This window comes from Staurois parvus, unplaced genomic scaffold (genome assembly GCF_062004578.1).
Source record: "Staurois parvus isolate SC_StPar_1 unplaced genomic scaffold, SC_StPar_1.0 ptg000190l, whole genome shotgun sequence".
NCBI classification, from domain to species: Eukaryota; Metazoa; Chordata; class Amphibia; order Anura; family Ranidae; genus Staurois; species Staurois parvus.
The window spans coordinates 1928116-1945302 of NW_028317986.1; the positions used below are offsets into that span (position 1 = coordinate 1928116).

The following is a 17187-nucleotide window of genomic DNA, read 5'->3' on the forward strand; positions in this document are numbered from 1 at the left end:
CGGTCTCCCCGGGCCCTGCATTTACTATATCTGGTCTCCCCGGACCCTGCATTTACTATATCTGGTCTCCCCGGACCCTGCAATCACTATATCATTTCTCCCCGGACTCTGCATTCACTATATCTGGCCCCCCACAGTACACAGAACATGGAAATTTAATTATTTTAGTAAATATAAACAGATAAAAACCTTTTCTCATCAGCAGTATATAGCAGTCTTGTCACTTCTATCAGTGTCCAGCAGAACACTGGTTAAAGCTTGTAGAAGGAGTTTTCATTCTTCTCTAGGAGGATGCAGAACCCCTGACCCTCTGTCTGGACAGTGCTGATTGGCCCTATGGTGATCACATGCACTCTCCCAAGAAAAAAAAGAAACCTCCGTTGCACACATTAAACTGAGCATGTGCATTGTTCCCCCAAAGCTCTTTGCTATCAGTAGATGGATTGGGGACTGTGGAAGAAGGAGATTATTAGAGATGACAGGGTCAAACATCCTTTTTACACAATGCAGAGGATTAACCCCTTAGGTTCCACAGTGAGTATAACAAGCATGCTCCTCTATGGAGCGGCGGGTGTAAACAGACATGTGTCCGTCTTCACCCCCCAACATCCATTCTGATCCAATCCTCAAAAAAGGCACGGATGGGGATCCAATTCCCCTTCTGTCTGTTGGATCAGGTCGGATGGAAACGGACAGGTGGGAGGAGAGCGAGCAGCTCTGTGTCTGCAGCAGCAGAGCAGACACAGACCTGTCATCCACTTGCATTGCTCAGTGGGGATCAGCGGAGAGATCCCCCGCTGAGTAAATGGATCCCCTAAAAAGGTCCGCCCCCATGTGAAAGGACCCTAAGGTTACGTTCTCACCTATGCAGTTTGCGTTTTGTCTGTTTTTCAGTGCTTTTCGCAATTCATTTTGTGTTTTTCTACATGTGTTTTTGAACCATTTTTATGCATTTTTGCCGTGTTTTAACGCGTTTTGTTCAGCTTTTTTTTTTCTTTTTCTTTTTTTAGTGGATTTGTTTTCTGCCGGGCAGAATAAAAATGCAAAACGCGGCAAAAAAGCGGCAAAAAACGCACTACCATACAGCAGATTCTCTATTGAACTCTATTGTAGCAAAAACGCTGCTTTTTGCTTTAACCACCTCCCGCCCGCCATATAGTCCAATGACGGGTGCAGGGGCAGACTGACCATTTGGAAACTCGGGCACTGCCCGAGGGCCCAGGGTCAGTAGGGGGCCCCATGAGATGCCCCTGGTACCTTTTTCATAGGCTTTTTTGAGTTTGGGCAAGGACACAGGGGCCCCATGATCCCCTGTTGCCCGGGGGCCCCATGAGTTGTCAGTCCGCCCCTGGACGGGCGCAAGGTGGTTCTCTCGTTCAGAGAGGCCGTCATATGACGTCCTCCCATTCTCACCGCGCATGCACACCGGATCACCGATCACGGAAAGAGCCGAAGATGTCGGCTCGGTCATGTGATCAGCTGTGTCCAATCACAGCTGATCACATGTAAACACGGAAATGCCGGTTATCAGCATTTCTCTCCTCTCGAGCTGTCACGCTGACAGAGGAGAGGAGAGCCAGTAATCGGCTTTCCGCGGAGGAGACATCTACACTGATCATCAGGGCACTGATGATCAGTGTGCCCTGATGATCAGTGTAGCCCCAGCAGTGCCACCTGTCAGTGTCCATCAGTGCCTTCTGTCAGTGCCGATCAGTGCCACGTGCCAGTGCCCATCAGTGCATACCAGTGCACATCAATGCAGCATATCAGTGCCCATCTGAGCTGCCTTTCAGTGTCATCCATCAGTGCCAGTCAGTGCCACCTATCAGTGCTGCCAATCAGTGCCACCTATCAGTGCCAGTCAGTGCCGCCTATCAGTGCCAGTCAGTGCCGCCTATCAATGTGCATTAGTGCCACCTATCAGTGCCAGTCAGTGCTGCCTAACAGTGCCAGTCAGTGCCACCTAACAGTGCCAGTCAGTGCTGCCTAACAGTGCCATATATCAGTGCCATGTATAAGTGCTGCCTTTCAGTGCCCAGTGATGCCTGTCAGTGCCCATCAGTGCCACCTACCAGTGCCTCCTCATCAGTGCCCATCAGTGCCACCTACCAGTGCCTCCTCATCAGTGCCCATCAGTGCCACCTATCAGTGTCCATCAGTGCAGCCTATCAGTGCCCATCACTGCAGCCTCATTAGCGCACATCAGTGAAGGAGAAAAATCACTTATTTACAAAATTTTAGAACAAAAACTAAGAAAATGTTTTTTTTTCACAATTTTCAGTGGTTTTTGGTTTGTTTAAGAAAAAATAAAAAAACCCCAAAGTGATTAAATGCCACTAAAATAAAGCTCTATCTGTCACAAAAAAATGATAAAATGTCATATGGGTACAGTGTTGCATGACCGCGCAATTGTCATTCAAAGTGCAACAGTGCTGAAAGCTGGAAATTGGCCTGGGCAGGAAGGGGGTAGAAGTGCCCTGTAGGCGAGGGGTTAAGGACCAGTTCAGATGCACTCCGGATAAGTTTTTGCTTACAGTTCACACCACATGCAGTTCCGGTGCAGTTTTGATGCAGTTTGCCATGTTCTAGTATGGTTCTGTGCAGAAAAAATACAGCCTGTTCTACTTTTTTCTCTGCACCGGAATCTAACTGGAACGGACTGCGCTGGTGTGAACCAGGGCCATTGGAATACATGGAAAACACTGTGCCTGCATTTATGATGCAGAACAAAAGTGCACTGGACTGCATCTAGTGTGAATTAGCCCTTAAAAAAGTCCCTGACCCAAAAATGCAGCAGCTCAAAAAAAGCATAGATGTGAACGTGTTCCATAGGAAACCATGTTAAATGGACTGTAGTACGTTTCTGCAAAAAGCACTAAAAAAAGCATTGGTGTGAATGAAGCCTAGGGGCCATTTCACACTATAGAAACGCAGTCCAGATGCATTCTGGATGCATTTTTACATGCGCATTTTTGACGCTTTTTCGGCATGTTCCAGTGCGTTTTTTATGCGTCTTTTTATGCATTCCAGTTCTGTTTTCCTTCAATTCAAATAGGGATATGTGCGTTCCGGTGCGTTTTTTATGTGTTTTACCACGTTCCAGTACAGTTCTGTGCAGAAAAAAATGCAGCACGTTCTACTTTTTTTTCTGCAACCGGAACGCACTGGAACTGCAAGCACTGATGTGAACTGTGACAATGACAACCATATAACCTACTTTCTTTTTTGGATGCAGAAAAAAAGCAACTGAAATGCATGTCGTGTGAACTGGCCCTAAAGCCTTTAGCCTGGGTTCACACTGATGCGGTGCAGAATTCGCACCAGTTTCTGTGCGATTTCATAATCGTACCAAGGGACGGACTGACCATTTGGAAACTCGGGCACTGCCCGCGGGCCCAGGGTCAGTAGGGGGCCCCATGAGATGCCCCTGGTACCTTTTTCATAGGCTTTTTTGAGTTTGGGCAAGGACACAGGGGCCCCATGATCCCCTATTGCCCGGGGGCCCCATGAGTTGTTATCTGCCCCTCTTCACACCCATGTGATTTGATTCTGGTGCTAAGTAAAAAAAGGGTCCTGTACTTTTTTGTTGCGGATGCGGTGTGATTTGAGTCATACAAAATGTACGGCTCCAATCGCAGCGCACAGAAGTCGCATGTGATTTGCACAGGAATGCGATGCGGTTTCTGTGAGAATCACATGCGATGTGCTGCACCGCATCACTGTGAACCTGGACTTAGAATCACTTTAATCAGTACAATGGCTCGGAGCAACATATCAACTGAGAGCCCAAAAGAAAAAAATACATCGGTCGCTACCAGTCACCACCTTTTGCTGTACATCAAGAGCCGGTACGACGCAGCATTTTTCGATAGCCCTTGTCAAATTTTTCAGTAACTTTGAATGACTCCAAAGACATGCTGGAAGGCTAATTGGATCCTGTCTAAATTGGCCCCAGTATGTGTATGTATGAGCCCAAGTCAGGGGCGGACTGACCATTCGAGCACTTGGGCACTACCCAAGGGCCCAGGGTCAGTAGGGGGCCCCATGAAATGCCCCTGGTACTTTTTCTATGCTTTTTTTGAGTGTGCTTTGAGTGTGGAAAAGGACACAGGGGCCCCATGATCCCCTATTGCCCGGGGGCCCCATGAGTTGTCAGTCTGCCCCTGGCCCGGGTTCACACTGACACCGTGCGGAATTTGCAGCATATTCTGTGCAAATTCCACACTGCATCAGACTTGCACCCCATTCATGCGAACCACTGTGGGTGTGTATGTTAACACCCTGAAATCGGTCCACAAAACCCAGTGCTATGTGCAGAATCGGATCTCATAGGTGTGAATACCCATGCGATCCGATTCTAGTCCGGACCAAAAAAAAAAAGGACCCTGCACCTTTTTGGTGCTGGCGCGGTGCGATTGGAGCCATACAATGACACCACACATAATTTGCATGTGATTTGCACAGGAATGCAGTGCAGGTTCCTGTGCAAATCACATGCGGTATGCTGCACCGCACAAGTGTGAACCAAGCCTGAATGTAAGTTAGGTTCCCTAGATTGTACGCCCCTTGAGGCCGGGTTCACACTAATGCGGTGCAGAATTCGCAGCATTTTCTGTGGGAATTCCACACCGCATCAGAATCGCACCCCATTCATGCGAACCGCAAAATCGGTCTGCAAAATGCAGTGCAATGTGCAGAAATGGAACACATAGGTGTGAATACCCACGCGGACCAAAAAAAAAGGGCCCTGCATAGGGGCGGATTGACAACTCATGGGGCCTCCGGGCAATAGGGGATCATGGGGCCCCTGTGTCCTTGTCCAAACTCAAAAAAGCCCATGAAAAAGCTACCAGGGGCATCTCATGGGGCCCCCTACTGACCCCGGGCCCTCGGGCAGTGCCCGAGTTTCCAAACGGTCAGTCCGCCCCTGGTTCTGCACCTTTTTGGTGCGGATGCACTTCAATTGGAGCCATACAAAATGTATGGGTTTTAGATTGTAAGCTCCAAGGATCAGGGCCCTCCTAACCCTCTTGTATTGAACTGTATTGTTGCTGTATTGTCTCCCATTATATTGTAAAGCGCTGAGCAAACTGTTGGCGCTATAAATCATGTATAATAATATGGCTCCAATCGCACCGCATGTGATTTGCACAGGAATGCGGTGCGGGTTTCTGTGCGAATCACATGCGATATACTGCACAAGTGTGAACCCAGCCTGAATGTGCTTTAGGGACCTTAGATTGTACGCCCCTTGAGGGTTAGGGACCTCAAATTCAGGGGCAGACTGACCATTTGGAAACTCGGGTACTGCCTGAGAGCCCGGGGTCAGTAGGGGGCCCCATGAGATGCCCCTGGTACCTTTTTCATAGACTTTTTTGAGTTTGGGCAAGGACACAGGGGCCCCATGATCCCCTATTGCCCGGAGCCCCATGCAATGAGGGTTTCTCTGCAAATATACCGCACCGCACAAGTGTGAACCCAGCCTGAATGTGCGTTAGGGACCTTAGATTGTGCACTCCTTGAGGGTTAGGGACTGATGTGAATGTACAATATATATGTAAAGCGCTGCGTACAGTGCTATAGAAGTACCTGTAATAAGAAGCAGAAGAAGAAGAAGGAAGAAAAAAAAAGAAAGTTTGCTTAGATTGTACGCTCCTTGAGGGTTAGGGACCTTAGATCGTACGCCTCTTGAGGGTTAGGGACCTTGGATTGTACGCCCCTTGAGGGTTAGGGACCTTGGATTGTACGCCCCTTGAGGGTTAGGGACCTTAGATCGTACACCCCTTGAGGGTTAGGGACCTTAGATTGTACGCCCCTTGAGGGTTAGGGACCTTGGATTGTACACCCCTTGAGGGTTAGGGATCTTACATTGTACGCCCCTTGAGGGTAAGGAACCTTGGATTGTATGCCCCTTGAGGGTTAGGGACCTTAGATCGTACGCCCCTTGAGGGTTAGGGACCTTGGATAAGGGACCCTGTATAATAATATGGCTCCAATCGCACCACATGTGATTTGCACAGGAATGCAATGAGGGTTTCTCTGCGAATATACCGCACCGCACAAGTGTGAACCCAGCCTGAATGTGCGTTAGGGACCTTAGATTGTACTCCCCTTGAGGGTTAGGGACCTTGGATTGTACACCCCTTGAGGGTTAGGGACCTTAGATTGTACTCCCCTTGAGGGTTAGGGACCTTGGATTGTACACCCCTTGAGGGTTAGGGACCTTGGATTGTACACCCCTTGAGGGTTAGGGACCTTGGATTGTACACCCCTTGAGGGTTAAGGACCTTGGATTGTACTCCCCTTGAGGGTTAGGGACCTTGGATTGTACACCCCTTGAGGGTTAGGGACCTTGGATTGTACACCCCTTGAGGGTTAGGGACTGATGTGAATGTACAATATATATGTAAAGCGCTGCGTACATTGACGGTGCTATAAAAGTACCTGTAATAATAATAATAAGAAAAGCAAAAAAAAAAAAAAGTTAGCGAAAACTTTTCTAAGAAACTTCAGTAAGTTCATTCCACATGAAAAAAAAAAAAATGAAGAGGGAGAGAAAAGCCTTGGGAGGGGCTGTAAGTTTGAGGGCAATTTTGCCTTTTCAGAAGTTAAAAGTCAGCATGTACTTTCATTGTTCCCTTTTCTCAGCTGTGGAAGAAAACTAGTTAACTGACAAAGAAGGGACCTGCTCGCATTCAAGCTCACTATATTGCCTGTTCACTGGCAGCCATTCAATTTAGCTGTCGTGATATCGAATTGCAGTTAAAGTCTGGCAGCCGGCCAGAAGTAAGCCTATTTAAAAAGACAGCCTGCTCCTCCAGTAACCAGTCTCTTTACAAACTCTACTGCAGCCTACAACTGCTGGGAGATATACAAACTACTTCTTTTTTTTTTCTCTCCTTTCTTGTTACTTTGTTACTCTTTCTGTTTTTACTTCCTTTTTTTTTTTTTCCTTTTGGATAATCAAACAAACTCCTTACTTGTATCAAAAGTTTAAAAGCTACAGATTTTTTTTAAACACTTTTTCTTTTTTTTTGTTGTTGTTGCATTATTTGAGGAATTAACACTTGATGGCAGGACTTGCAAAGAAAATTACCGGATTTTGCATTCTGGCCAAGGAAGTTTGTGATTAAAATAGATTTTAAATTTTTTTTTTTTTTTTTTTGTATTTGTGTTTTTTTTTTTTTCTGTTTTTCTTTGACATAGCCAACCTGTTGCTTCTGATTGCAGCAACAGGTCCCCGACAATTGTGTAGAGGACTGCAGCACCTTGCTTCTTGGGGGTGTGCAAGTTTGCACTGGCTTGAGTTTTTAGTCTTTTTGTAGGCTGTGAAGGGTGCAACTCCCCCTCCACCCCCAGCCTTGATTGCTGCACCTGGAGCAGGTCTCCCCCTCCACCCCAGGCTTTGCACCATTTTTGGGGGGATTTTGCTGCAATTTTTTTTTTTTTCTTGAGAAGCACTTTTCCTGGCCAGATGATTCTGCCTGCCTGTTTCCTGCTCACCCTGTGCCTGGGGATGTGTCAGTGCCTGGGCTCCTTTGTCCACTGTGAGCCCTGCGATGAGAAAGCCATGTCCATGTGCCCACCGACACCCGTCGGCTGCGAGCTGGTGAAGGAGCCCGGCTGCGGCTGCTGCATGACCTGCGCGCTGGCGGAAGGGCAGTCCTGCGGGGTGTACACCGAGCGCTGCGCCGGGGGGCTTCGCTGCCTGCCCAAGCAAGGAGAGGAGAAGCCCCTGCATGCCTTGCTCCATGGCAGAGGGGTCTGCCTGAACGAGAAGATCTACAGGGACCAGGTCAAGATCGGTAAGAGACTCTCTGCAGCTCAGCTGTCAATCACTCCACTTTGCAGGATGTGATTGACAGCTGTCAATCAAAACCCATTGCCCTTTTTTTTTCTTTAAATTGTATTTCTGATGCAAAAGTGAGTCAGCTCAGTGAAGAGATTACAGTCTGTAACCTTCCCCAACCTTATCACACCCTTCTCTTTTCAAGTTCATGTTAAGACATAATCTCAAGTGTCATGTGGACTTTGAGTCAGTGAAGCTCAATGCAAATTTCTTTTTTTTCCAGTGTAGGTGAAACCTGCACTTTGCCAAAATGTACTGTCACATGGGCTGCTGCTAGGAAAGGGAATAGGATTATCATTGCATGATGTATAATAATGTATATTTGAGAATGAGAGCTGTCTAATGAAAAGCCAAATCCAGAGTTTGCATGCCGACAAAGAGTTAATCCTGCAGGTATTATTATCAATATTTAGGAAAGGGAGCTGATCCATCAAAGGTCAAGTCATAGTTTGCCCCCCTTGCAAGAGTTAATCCTCCATGGCATGCATCGTCAGATATTGATATTCAATATTATTATCAATAAAAAGTCAAGTCATCGTTTTCCCCCCTTGCAAGAGTTAATCCTCCATGGCTCGTATCATCAGATATTGGTAGTCAATATTATTATCAATATGTGTGAACGGGAGCTGATCAATCAAAAGTCAAGTCATAGTTTTCCCCCCTTGCAAGAATTAATCCTCCATGGCATGCATCATCAGATATTAGTATTCAATATTATTATCAATATGTGTGAATGGGAGCTGATCAATCAAAAGTCAAGTCATAGTTTGCCCCCCTTGCAAGAGTCAATCCTCCATGGCATGCATCGTCAGATATTGATATTCAATATTATTATCAATAAAAAGTCAAGTCATGGTTTTCCCTCCTTGCAAGAGTTAATCCTCCATGACTCGTATCATCAGATATTGGTAGTCAATATTATTATCAATATGTGTGAACGGGAGCTGATCAATCAAAAGTCAAGTCATAGTTTTCCCCCCTTGCAAGAATTAATCCTCCATGACTCGTATCATCAGATATTGGTAGTCAATATTATTATCAATATGTGTGAACGGGAGCTGATCAATCAAAAGTCAAGTCATAGTTTGCCCCCCTTGCAAGAGTTAATCCTCCATGGCATGCATCGTCAGATATTGATATTCAATATTATTATCAATAAAAAGTCAAGTCATAGTTTTCCCCCCTTGCAAGAGTTAATCCTCCATGACTCCTATCATCAGATATTGGTAGTCAATAATATTATCAATATGTGTGAATGGGAGCTGATCAATCAAAAGTCGTCATAGTTTGCCCCCCTTGCAAGAGTTAATCCTCCATGGCATGCATCATCAGATATTAGTATTCCATATTATTATCAATATGTGTGAATGGGAGCTGGTTAATAAAAAGGCAAGTCATAGTTTGCCCCCCCTTGCAAGAGTTAATCCTCCATGGCATGCATCATCAGATATTAGTATTCAATATTATTATCAATATGTGTAAATGGGAGCTGATCAATCAAAAGTCATCATAGATTGCCCCCCTTGCAAGAGTTAATCCTCCATGGCATGCATCATCAGATATTAGTATTCCATATTATTATCAATATGTGTGAATGGGAGCTGGTTAATAAAAAGTCAAGTCATAGTTTGCCCCCCCCCCCTTGCAAGAGGTAATGCTTCATGGCTCATATCGTCAGATATTGATATTCAATATTATCAATAAAAAGTCAAGTCATAGTTTGCCTCCCTTTCAAGAGTTAATTCTCCATGGCTTGCATCATCAGATATTGGTAGTCAATAATATTATCAATATGTGTGAATGGGAGCTGATCAATCAAAAGTAGAGTCATAGTTTGCCCCCCTTTCAAAAGTTAATAATCCATTTCTTGCATCGTCAGATATTGGTAGTCAATATTATTATCATCAATATCTGTGAATATGAAATGATCATTCGAATGTCAAGTCATAGTTTGCCTCCCTTTTCAAGAGTTAATCCTCCAGGACCATTCAATATTATAGTCTGCATAGTCCATAGTCTGCATGCCTTGAAGAGTTAATCCTCCACAACATGTTTTGGTTTATATTGATTTTTGGTGTTATCAGCAACCTTGTAAGGTTTGTGGAAGCTGAGCAAACACACTTCGAGCTCAAAGATTGCATGCCCTTAAAGAGTTAATCCTGCATGGCTTGCATTAGATATTGGTATTCAATATTTGTAAATGGGAGCTGATCAAAAGTCAAGGCAAAGTCTGCAAGCCCTTAAAGAGTTAGCCCTCAATGTCTTATATCGTTCGATAATGGTATTAAATGTTTGTGAATGGGAGCCAATCAGTCAAGTCAAGAGTTAACCCTCTATGACTTGTATTAGATTCTGGTATTCAATATTTGTATCAATATTTGTGAATGGCAGCTGATCAAAAGTCAAGTCATAGTTTTCCTCCCTTTAAAGAGTTAACCCTCCACGACTTGTGTCATGAGATATTGGTATTCAATATTATTATCAATATGTGTAAATGGGCGCCAATCAATCAAAAGTCAAGTCATAGTTTTCCTCCCTTTAAAGCGTTAACCCTCCATGACTTGTGTCGTCAGATATTGGTATTCAATATTACTACCAACATGTGTTAATGGGCGCCGATCAATCAAAAGTCAAGTCATAGATTGCATGCCCTTCTAATCCTCAAGGGCTTGTGTTGATAAGTATTGGCATTCAATAGCTCTGGGAGGGAGAAGATCGATCAAAAGTCAAGTCATAGTTTTCCTCCCTTTAAAGAGTTAACCCTCCACGACTTGTGTCATCAGATATTGGTATTCAATATTATTATCAATATGTGTAAATGGGCGCCGATCAATCAAAAGTCAAGTCATAGTTTTCCTCCCTTTAAAGCGTTAACCCTCCACGACTTGTGTCGTCAGATATTGGTATTCAATATTACTACCAACATGTGTTAATGGGCGCCGATCAATCAAAAGTCAAGTCATAGATTGCATGCCCTTCTAATCCTCAAGGGCTTGTATTGATAAGTATTGGCATTCAATAGCTCTGGGAAGGAGAAGATCGATCAAAAGTCAGGACCATAGTTTTCCTCCCTTTAAAGAGTTAACCCTCCACGACTTGTGTCGTCAGATATTGGTATTCAATATTATTATCAATATGTGTTAATGGGCGCCGATCAATCAAAAGTCAAGCCATAGGTTGCATACCCTTCTAATCCTCAAGGGCTTGTATTGATAAGTATTGGCATTCAATAGCTCTGGGAGGGAGAAGATCGATCAAACGTCAGGACCATAGTTTGCATGCCTTTTTAAAGAGGAAGCCTCCATTTAATATATAGATTTGAACTGTTATCATTGTGGAAGCTGGGCAAGAGTTACGCCATGGCTAGCATTCCTATGGATCGATTTTTCAATGCTTTCAGCAATGTTTTAAGACTTGTGGAAGCCGAGAAAACTCATTCCAAGGCCACAGCTTGTATGCACTTAAAGAGTTAACTTTGCCTTTTTTTTACCCAATGCCCCATGCTTGCAGCAGATGCTGAGCCAGTTTGCACATACCTACTAAGTTCTGTTTACTAGTGCAGCAAAGCCCCTGTGTAGACGGGTCCCAGCCCCCTTTCCCCGGCACTGTTGTGACTAATGGTAGCGAGGTGCCTGCACTGAGAAGTTGCATCATCATTTCTGTTTCAGCTTCTGTGGAATGCAGCCACCCCCCCCCCCTTTTCTCTCCAATCCCAGATGATTGAAAGGCAGGCGAAGGGTTAACGTTTGCAAAGTCACGATTAACTCTTGGCTATCCGAGCTGCAGCTCAAAGAGAGCGTCGGGCAGGCGGCGGAGGCGGCGGATGCAGCGACGGGTGGGGTTTCGATCTGCCTACCTGATGTCCTTAGATCCGAATCCATGCCTAGGCTGAGGCTGTTGCACAGATTTTAGGAAAGCTTCGCATTGGGGCGATGATGACCTCTGCCTGCAGGAAGGCGCAGCACTTGTTCTTTTTGCTGCCAAAAACAAAAAGGTCATCGGCGAGGAATTTTCAGGTTTTTTTTTTCTGCTTCGCTATTCGCCGCAGCACACCTGTAATTATCTAGAAATGTATACATTCCATAGCGGTGTTACTGGTAGCGCCACCCAGGGGCGGACTGACCATTTGGAAACTCGGGCACTGATTGTACACCCCTTGAGGGTTAGGGACCTTAGATCGTACGCCCCTTGAGGGTTAGGGACCTTAGATCGTACGCCCCTTGAGGGTTAGGGACCTTGGATTGTACGCCCCTTGAGGATTAGGGACCTTAGATTCAGGGGCGGACTGACCATTTGGAAACTCGGGCACTGATTGTACACCCCTTCAGGGTTAGGGACCTTAGATCGTACGCCCCTAAGGGTTAGGGACCTTGGATTGTACGCCCCTTGAGGATTAGGGACCTTAGATTCAGGGGCGGACTGACCATTTGGAAAATCGGGCACTGCCCGAGGGCCCGGGGTCAGTAGGGGGCCCCATGAGAATGCCCCTGGTACCTTTTTTCATAGGCTTTTTTGAGTTTGGGCAAGGACACAGGGGACCCATGATCCCCTATTGCCTGGGGGCCCCATGAGTTGTCAGTCCGCCCCAGGCGCCACCTGACCTTTGGAGTGGGGGGGGGGTCATTGTCAGGCTGGAATAGAGGTTTGATTTTCGGTGAGTTAGAGAGAAGAATTGGTTAAAAGTTTTGGGAGAAATTGCACAACTTGCTGGCAAAAGGATTGCGGGGTCCACACCTAAAATGTTCTGAGGCTGGTGCCAAATGGGTGCTTTGCGCGCTGCGTCTAAAGCCAGATTTTAAAAAAATAAAAAACTGCTAAAAGTTTTGAGCATTGCACTGGGGTTCAATCACCTAGGAATGTGTAGCTGGAGCACAGAGCTTGCCATTAAATTGCCAAAATGTGCCAAAAAGTAGACGAAGGAACCATCAATGTTCCAGAAACAGGTAATGCCATCTAAGGGTTAACTCTTTATTAAAAATTCTTTAAAAATATAATTGAATTAAAATAACATTCATTCTTCTCCTCTTCTATTTAAAAAGAAAGAAAAGCTTAGAGCGTTTGTTGCACGTGTGACCTTTAAGATGCGCGTCAAGCAATGATGTTTGGGGCCACGCCTCTTTCTGTCTCGCTCATCATCCGCCGTTGCCGGCAAAACTGGGTTTCCCCCAATTCTTCCACCCATGAACAAAAATAAAACCTGTATCTATGAAGGCCTTTTTCTTTCCTAAAATATATAGAGATTGGGTTCCTGAAGGGGCCCTCAGGGACCCGTGGTGGGTCATCCATATACGAGAACACAGGTGAATGGATCAGTGTGTCTGTGAATGTTAAAGATGAATCCACCTGCCCTGCTAACTTGACTTTTGGACAGCTTGCAGTATTCGTAGCCACCGAGGATCAGAGCCGAGAGGCGGTAATGGAAAATCTAGCCGCTGTAACATACAGGTTTGAAGAAAATCGAAATAACAGCAGAGAATTGAGACGGCGCCAAAACATTTCGGAACTTTTGGTTTATTTTTGTGAAGCCGTGACTGGGCCATAAATTCTTTTCCTCGCTGTATTGTGTTGCAGAAATGGGCGTAGGCTCTTGATGGACTGCAGGTGCCAGCATGCAATTACTATGTATGTGTATGTATATATTTTATGATCGCCGTTATATATCATTTAAATGCATTTATACACAACTGGAATAAGTACTTGAATTTGACTTTTATTATTAGTCTCCGGTCATTATTTTCACAGCAGCCGTGGTAATGGTGGGGTGGCGAAGCATTAGGAGCCATGCTGAGAATGATGACCCAGCAGTCCTCTGCTGCTCCTTAACTGTCCAATGACAGGCTGAAGGTGGGAAGGTGACCATATTTGAAGTAGAGAAGGGAGATCACCAACCTGAGCATGCTCTTTGGATTATAAGAGAGGAGAATGATTACTCATCCGTCTTCTGCTGCTCCCTCACTGTCCAATGACAGGCTGAAGGTGGGAAGGTCACCATTTTTGAAGTAGAGAAGGGAGTTCACCAACCTGAGCATGCTCTTTGGATTATAAGAGAGGAGAATGATTACTCATCCGTCTTCTGCTGCTCCCTCACTGTCCAATGACAGGCTGAAGGTGGGAAGGTCACCATTTTTGAAGTAGAGAAGGGAGTTCACCAACCTGAGCATGCTCTTTGGATTATAAGAGAGGAGAATGATTACTCATCTGTCTTCTGCTGCTCCCTCACTGTCCAATGACAGGCTGGAGGTGGGAAGGTGACCATATTTGAAGTAGAGTAAAGTGAAGTCACCAACCCGAGTATGCTGTTTGGAATGATGATTCATCAGCAGGGGCGGACTGACAACTCATGGGGCCCCCGGGCAATAGGGGATCATGGGGCCCCTGTTTCCTTGCCCAAATTCAAAAAGTGCCCGAGTTTCCAAATGGTCAGTCCGCCCCTGTTCATCAGTCCTCTGCTCCTTCACTGTCCAATGAGGTGCTGAGGGTGAGACGGGGACCAAGCTGTATTGTTTGACTGTAGCTAAGAAGATCTTGTGTGATACAAAAGAATTGATGGCTGACTCATTAGTCCTCTGCTGCTCCTTCTTTGTCCAATGACAGGCTGAAGGTGGGAAGGTGACCATATTTGAAGAAGAGAAGTGAGTTCACCAGCCCAAGTTTGCTCTTTGGATTATAAGAGAGGAGAATGATGATTCACCAGTCTTCTGCTGCTCCTTCATTGTCCAATGAGGTGCTGAGGGTGAGAAGGGGACCAAGCTGTATTGTTTAACTACAGCTGAGAAAAGTAGGGTCACCAACTTATCTTGTGTGTACAAAAAGAAATGATGGCTGACTCATCAGTCCTCTGCTGCTCCTTCTTTGTCCAATGACAGGCTGGGGGTGAGAAGGTGACCAAGCTTTATTGTTTAACTGCAGCTGAGAAAAGTAGGGTTACCAACCTTTCTGGTGTGGTACAAAAGAAATGATGGCTGACTCATTAGTCATCTGCTGATCCTTCTTTGTCCAATGGCAGGCTGAAGGTGGGAAGGTGACCATATTTGAAGTAGAGAAGTGAGTTCACCAGCCCGAGTATACTCTTTGGATTATAAGAGAGGAGAATGATGATTCATCAGTCTTCTGCTGCTCCCTCACGGTCCAATGACAGGCTGGAGGTGGGAAGGTGACCATATTTGAAGTAGAGTGAAGTGAAGTCACCAACCCGAGTATGCTATTTGGCATATGAGAAGGGATCCTGATGATTTTTCAGTCTTCTGCTCCTTCACTGTCCAATGACATGTTGGGGGTGGGAAGGTGACCAAGCTTTATTGTTTAACAGCTGCTGAGAAAAGTAGGGTCACCAACCTATTTTGTGTGGTACGAAAGAAACGACGGATGACTTATCAGTCCTCTGCTGCTCCTTTGTTGTTCAATGACAGGTTGGGGGTGGGAAGGTGACCATAATTGCAGTAGCAAAAAGTCAGGCCACCAACTTGACTATGCCCCTTGGCAGGAGAGATAGGTGAATGATGACATATCAGTCTTCTGCTGTTCCTTCACTGTCCAAAGACATGCTGGGGGTGAGAATTTAACCAAGCTGTATTATTCCACTGCAGCTGAGAAAAGTAGGCTCACCAACCTATCTTGTGTGGCACGAAATGATGGGTGACTCGTCAGTCTTCTGCTGCTCCTTCTTTGTCCAATGACAAGCTGGGGGTGGGAAGCTGACCAAGCTGTATTGCTTAACTGCAGATGAGAAGAGTAAAGCCACCAACCCAACCATGCTGTGTGGCATTAGAGAGAGGAGAATGAAGACTCATTGGTCTTCTGATTCTCCTTCTTGGCCTAATGACAGGCTAGAGGTGGGAAGGTGACCAAACTACATTGCATAACTGTGGTAGAGTAAAGTCAGCAACCTAACTTATGCTTTTTGGCATGAGAGAGAAGAATGAGGACTCCAGTTTTATGCAGTTCCTTCACTGGCCAATGACAGGCTGGGGATGGGATGGTGGCCAAGAGACATTGCATAACCGTAGTAGAGAAAAGTCAGGTCACCAACCTGTCTACACTGTTTGGCATGACTGTATGAACCTTAGGACAGGGTGGACAGAAATACCAATCCTTTGGTAAAGCAATGCCTATTTATATGTATACTTTGCCTGGAGTTCAACTTTAACTAAACTTAGGAGGTGTGCTGCTTTCTCACCGTCAAGGTTCAAAAATTCAGATGGTCCAGATGAGGAGAGGACATGTTGGGTTTTGTAGTTCTTCAGCATTTGGTGGTGATCCAATCCTGTTCCAGACATTCCTAGTGTTGCTTTACAGAAGATGTTGGCAAGCTATTCTGCTGTTTGTAGAATTACAGATCATGACCCATATCTGGCTTCCACCGCAACATGGTTTACTTAAGTCCATTTCATGTTAAGGTGGAACTTGGACTATTACAAGGCCTAGGCGCTCCAGCAGAAGGGGGTTAAACGTCCCCGCGGCATGGTTCCCCCTCCATTATTTCTGGCGGCGTGCCTTCCTTCAGCCTTGCGAGGTATGGTTGGCACAGAATCACTTATGTAACATGCACTGTATTAAATGAAAACCAGAGGAGTTACAGTCGGGGACAGTGCAAGTGATCCCGGCTACAGCTGGAAAGTGACAGCTCTGCTTTGTAACTCTGGGAATGTTCTCCAGCCTAGGGGGATGTAGAATGCAGATTATTTTTTTTGTTTCATTATTCCAATATTACTTTACAATATTAGAGTTCAGATCGCTCTTCAGAGAGCATTTGACAGGCGGTAAGGAGGCATTGTATCACATCCTCACCGCCTACTTTAACCCCTTGAACTTCGCACTTGAGTGCCGCAAATGTGTGCAATGCATGTGCGGGGAGCTTGTATTCACTTTAATTAACACCCTCAATGGGCTCTATGCAGGGGCGGACTGACAACTCATGGGGCCCCCGGGCAATAGGGGATCATGGGGCCCCTGTGTCCTTGCCAAAGCTCAAAAAAGCCTATGAAAAAGGTACCAGGGGCATCTCATGGGGCCCCCTAGTGACCCAGGGCCCTTGGGCAGTGCCCGAGTTTCCAAATGGTCAGTCCGCCCCTGGCTCTATGCCCACCAAAAGCAACATGGGGTATAATTCCTCCTGCAGCATGTGTACACCCCCAATTGCTAAAGGGAGAGTGATAAAAACATGGCTCAGCCATAGGGTTTTACTGTCCCTCAACCACTAATGTAAACAAACCTTAAGGCAGCCCATAGATTATGCTATTTTCTTCCCTGCAGCCACAGGTTGCAGGAAAGAAAATCAATTGATTCCCCCATCAACACAGACAGTGTTGATGGGACTATTCCTCCCGCGAAGCTATTGT

General features: G+C 45.7%; 1 protein-coding gene across 1 annotated transcript in view; it reads left to right on the plus strand.

Annotated features, from left to right (window-relative positions):
• The first annotated feature begins 6841 nt into the window (after positions 1 to 6841).
• LOC149461977 (insulin-like growth factor-binding protein 5) overlaps positions 6842 to 17187 on the plus strand; it is a 53317-nt gene continuing 42971 nt past the window's right edge. Inside the window, exon 1 of the mRNA XM_089677610.1 lies at positions 6842 to 7805. Coding sequence (XP_089533736.1) covers positions 7475 to 7805 — 331 coding nt within the window. The 5' untranslated portion in view covers positions 6842 to 7474. The remainder of the gene's footprint in view (positions 7806 to 17187) is intronic.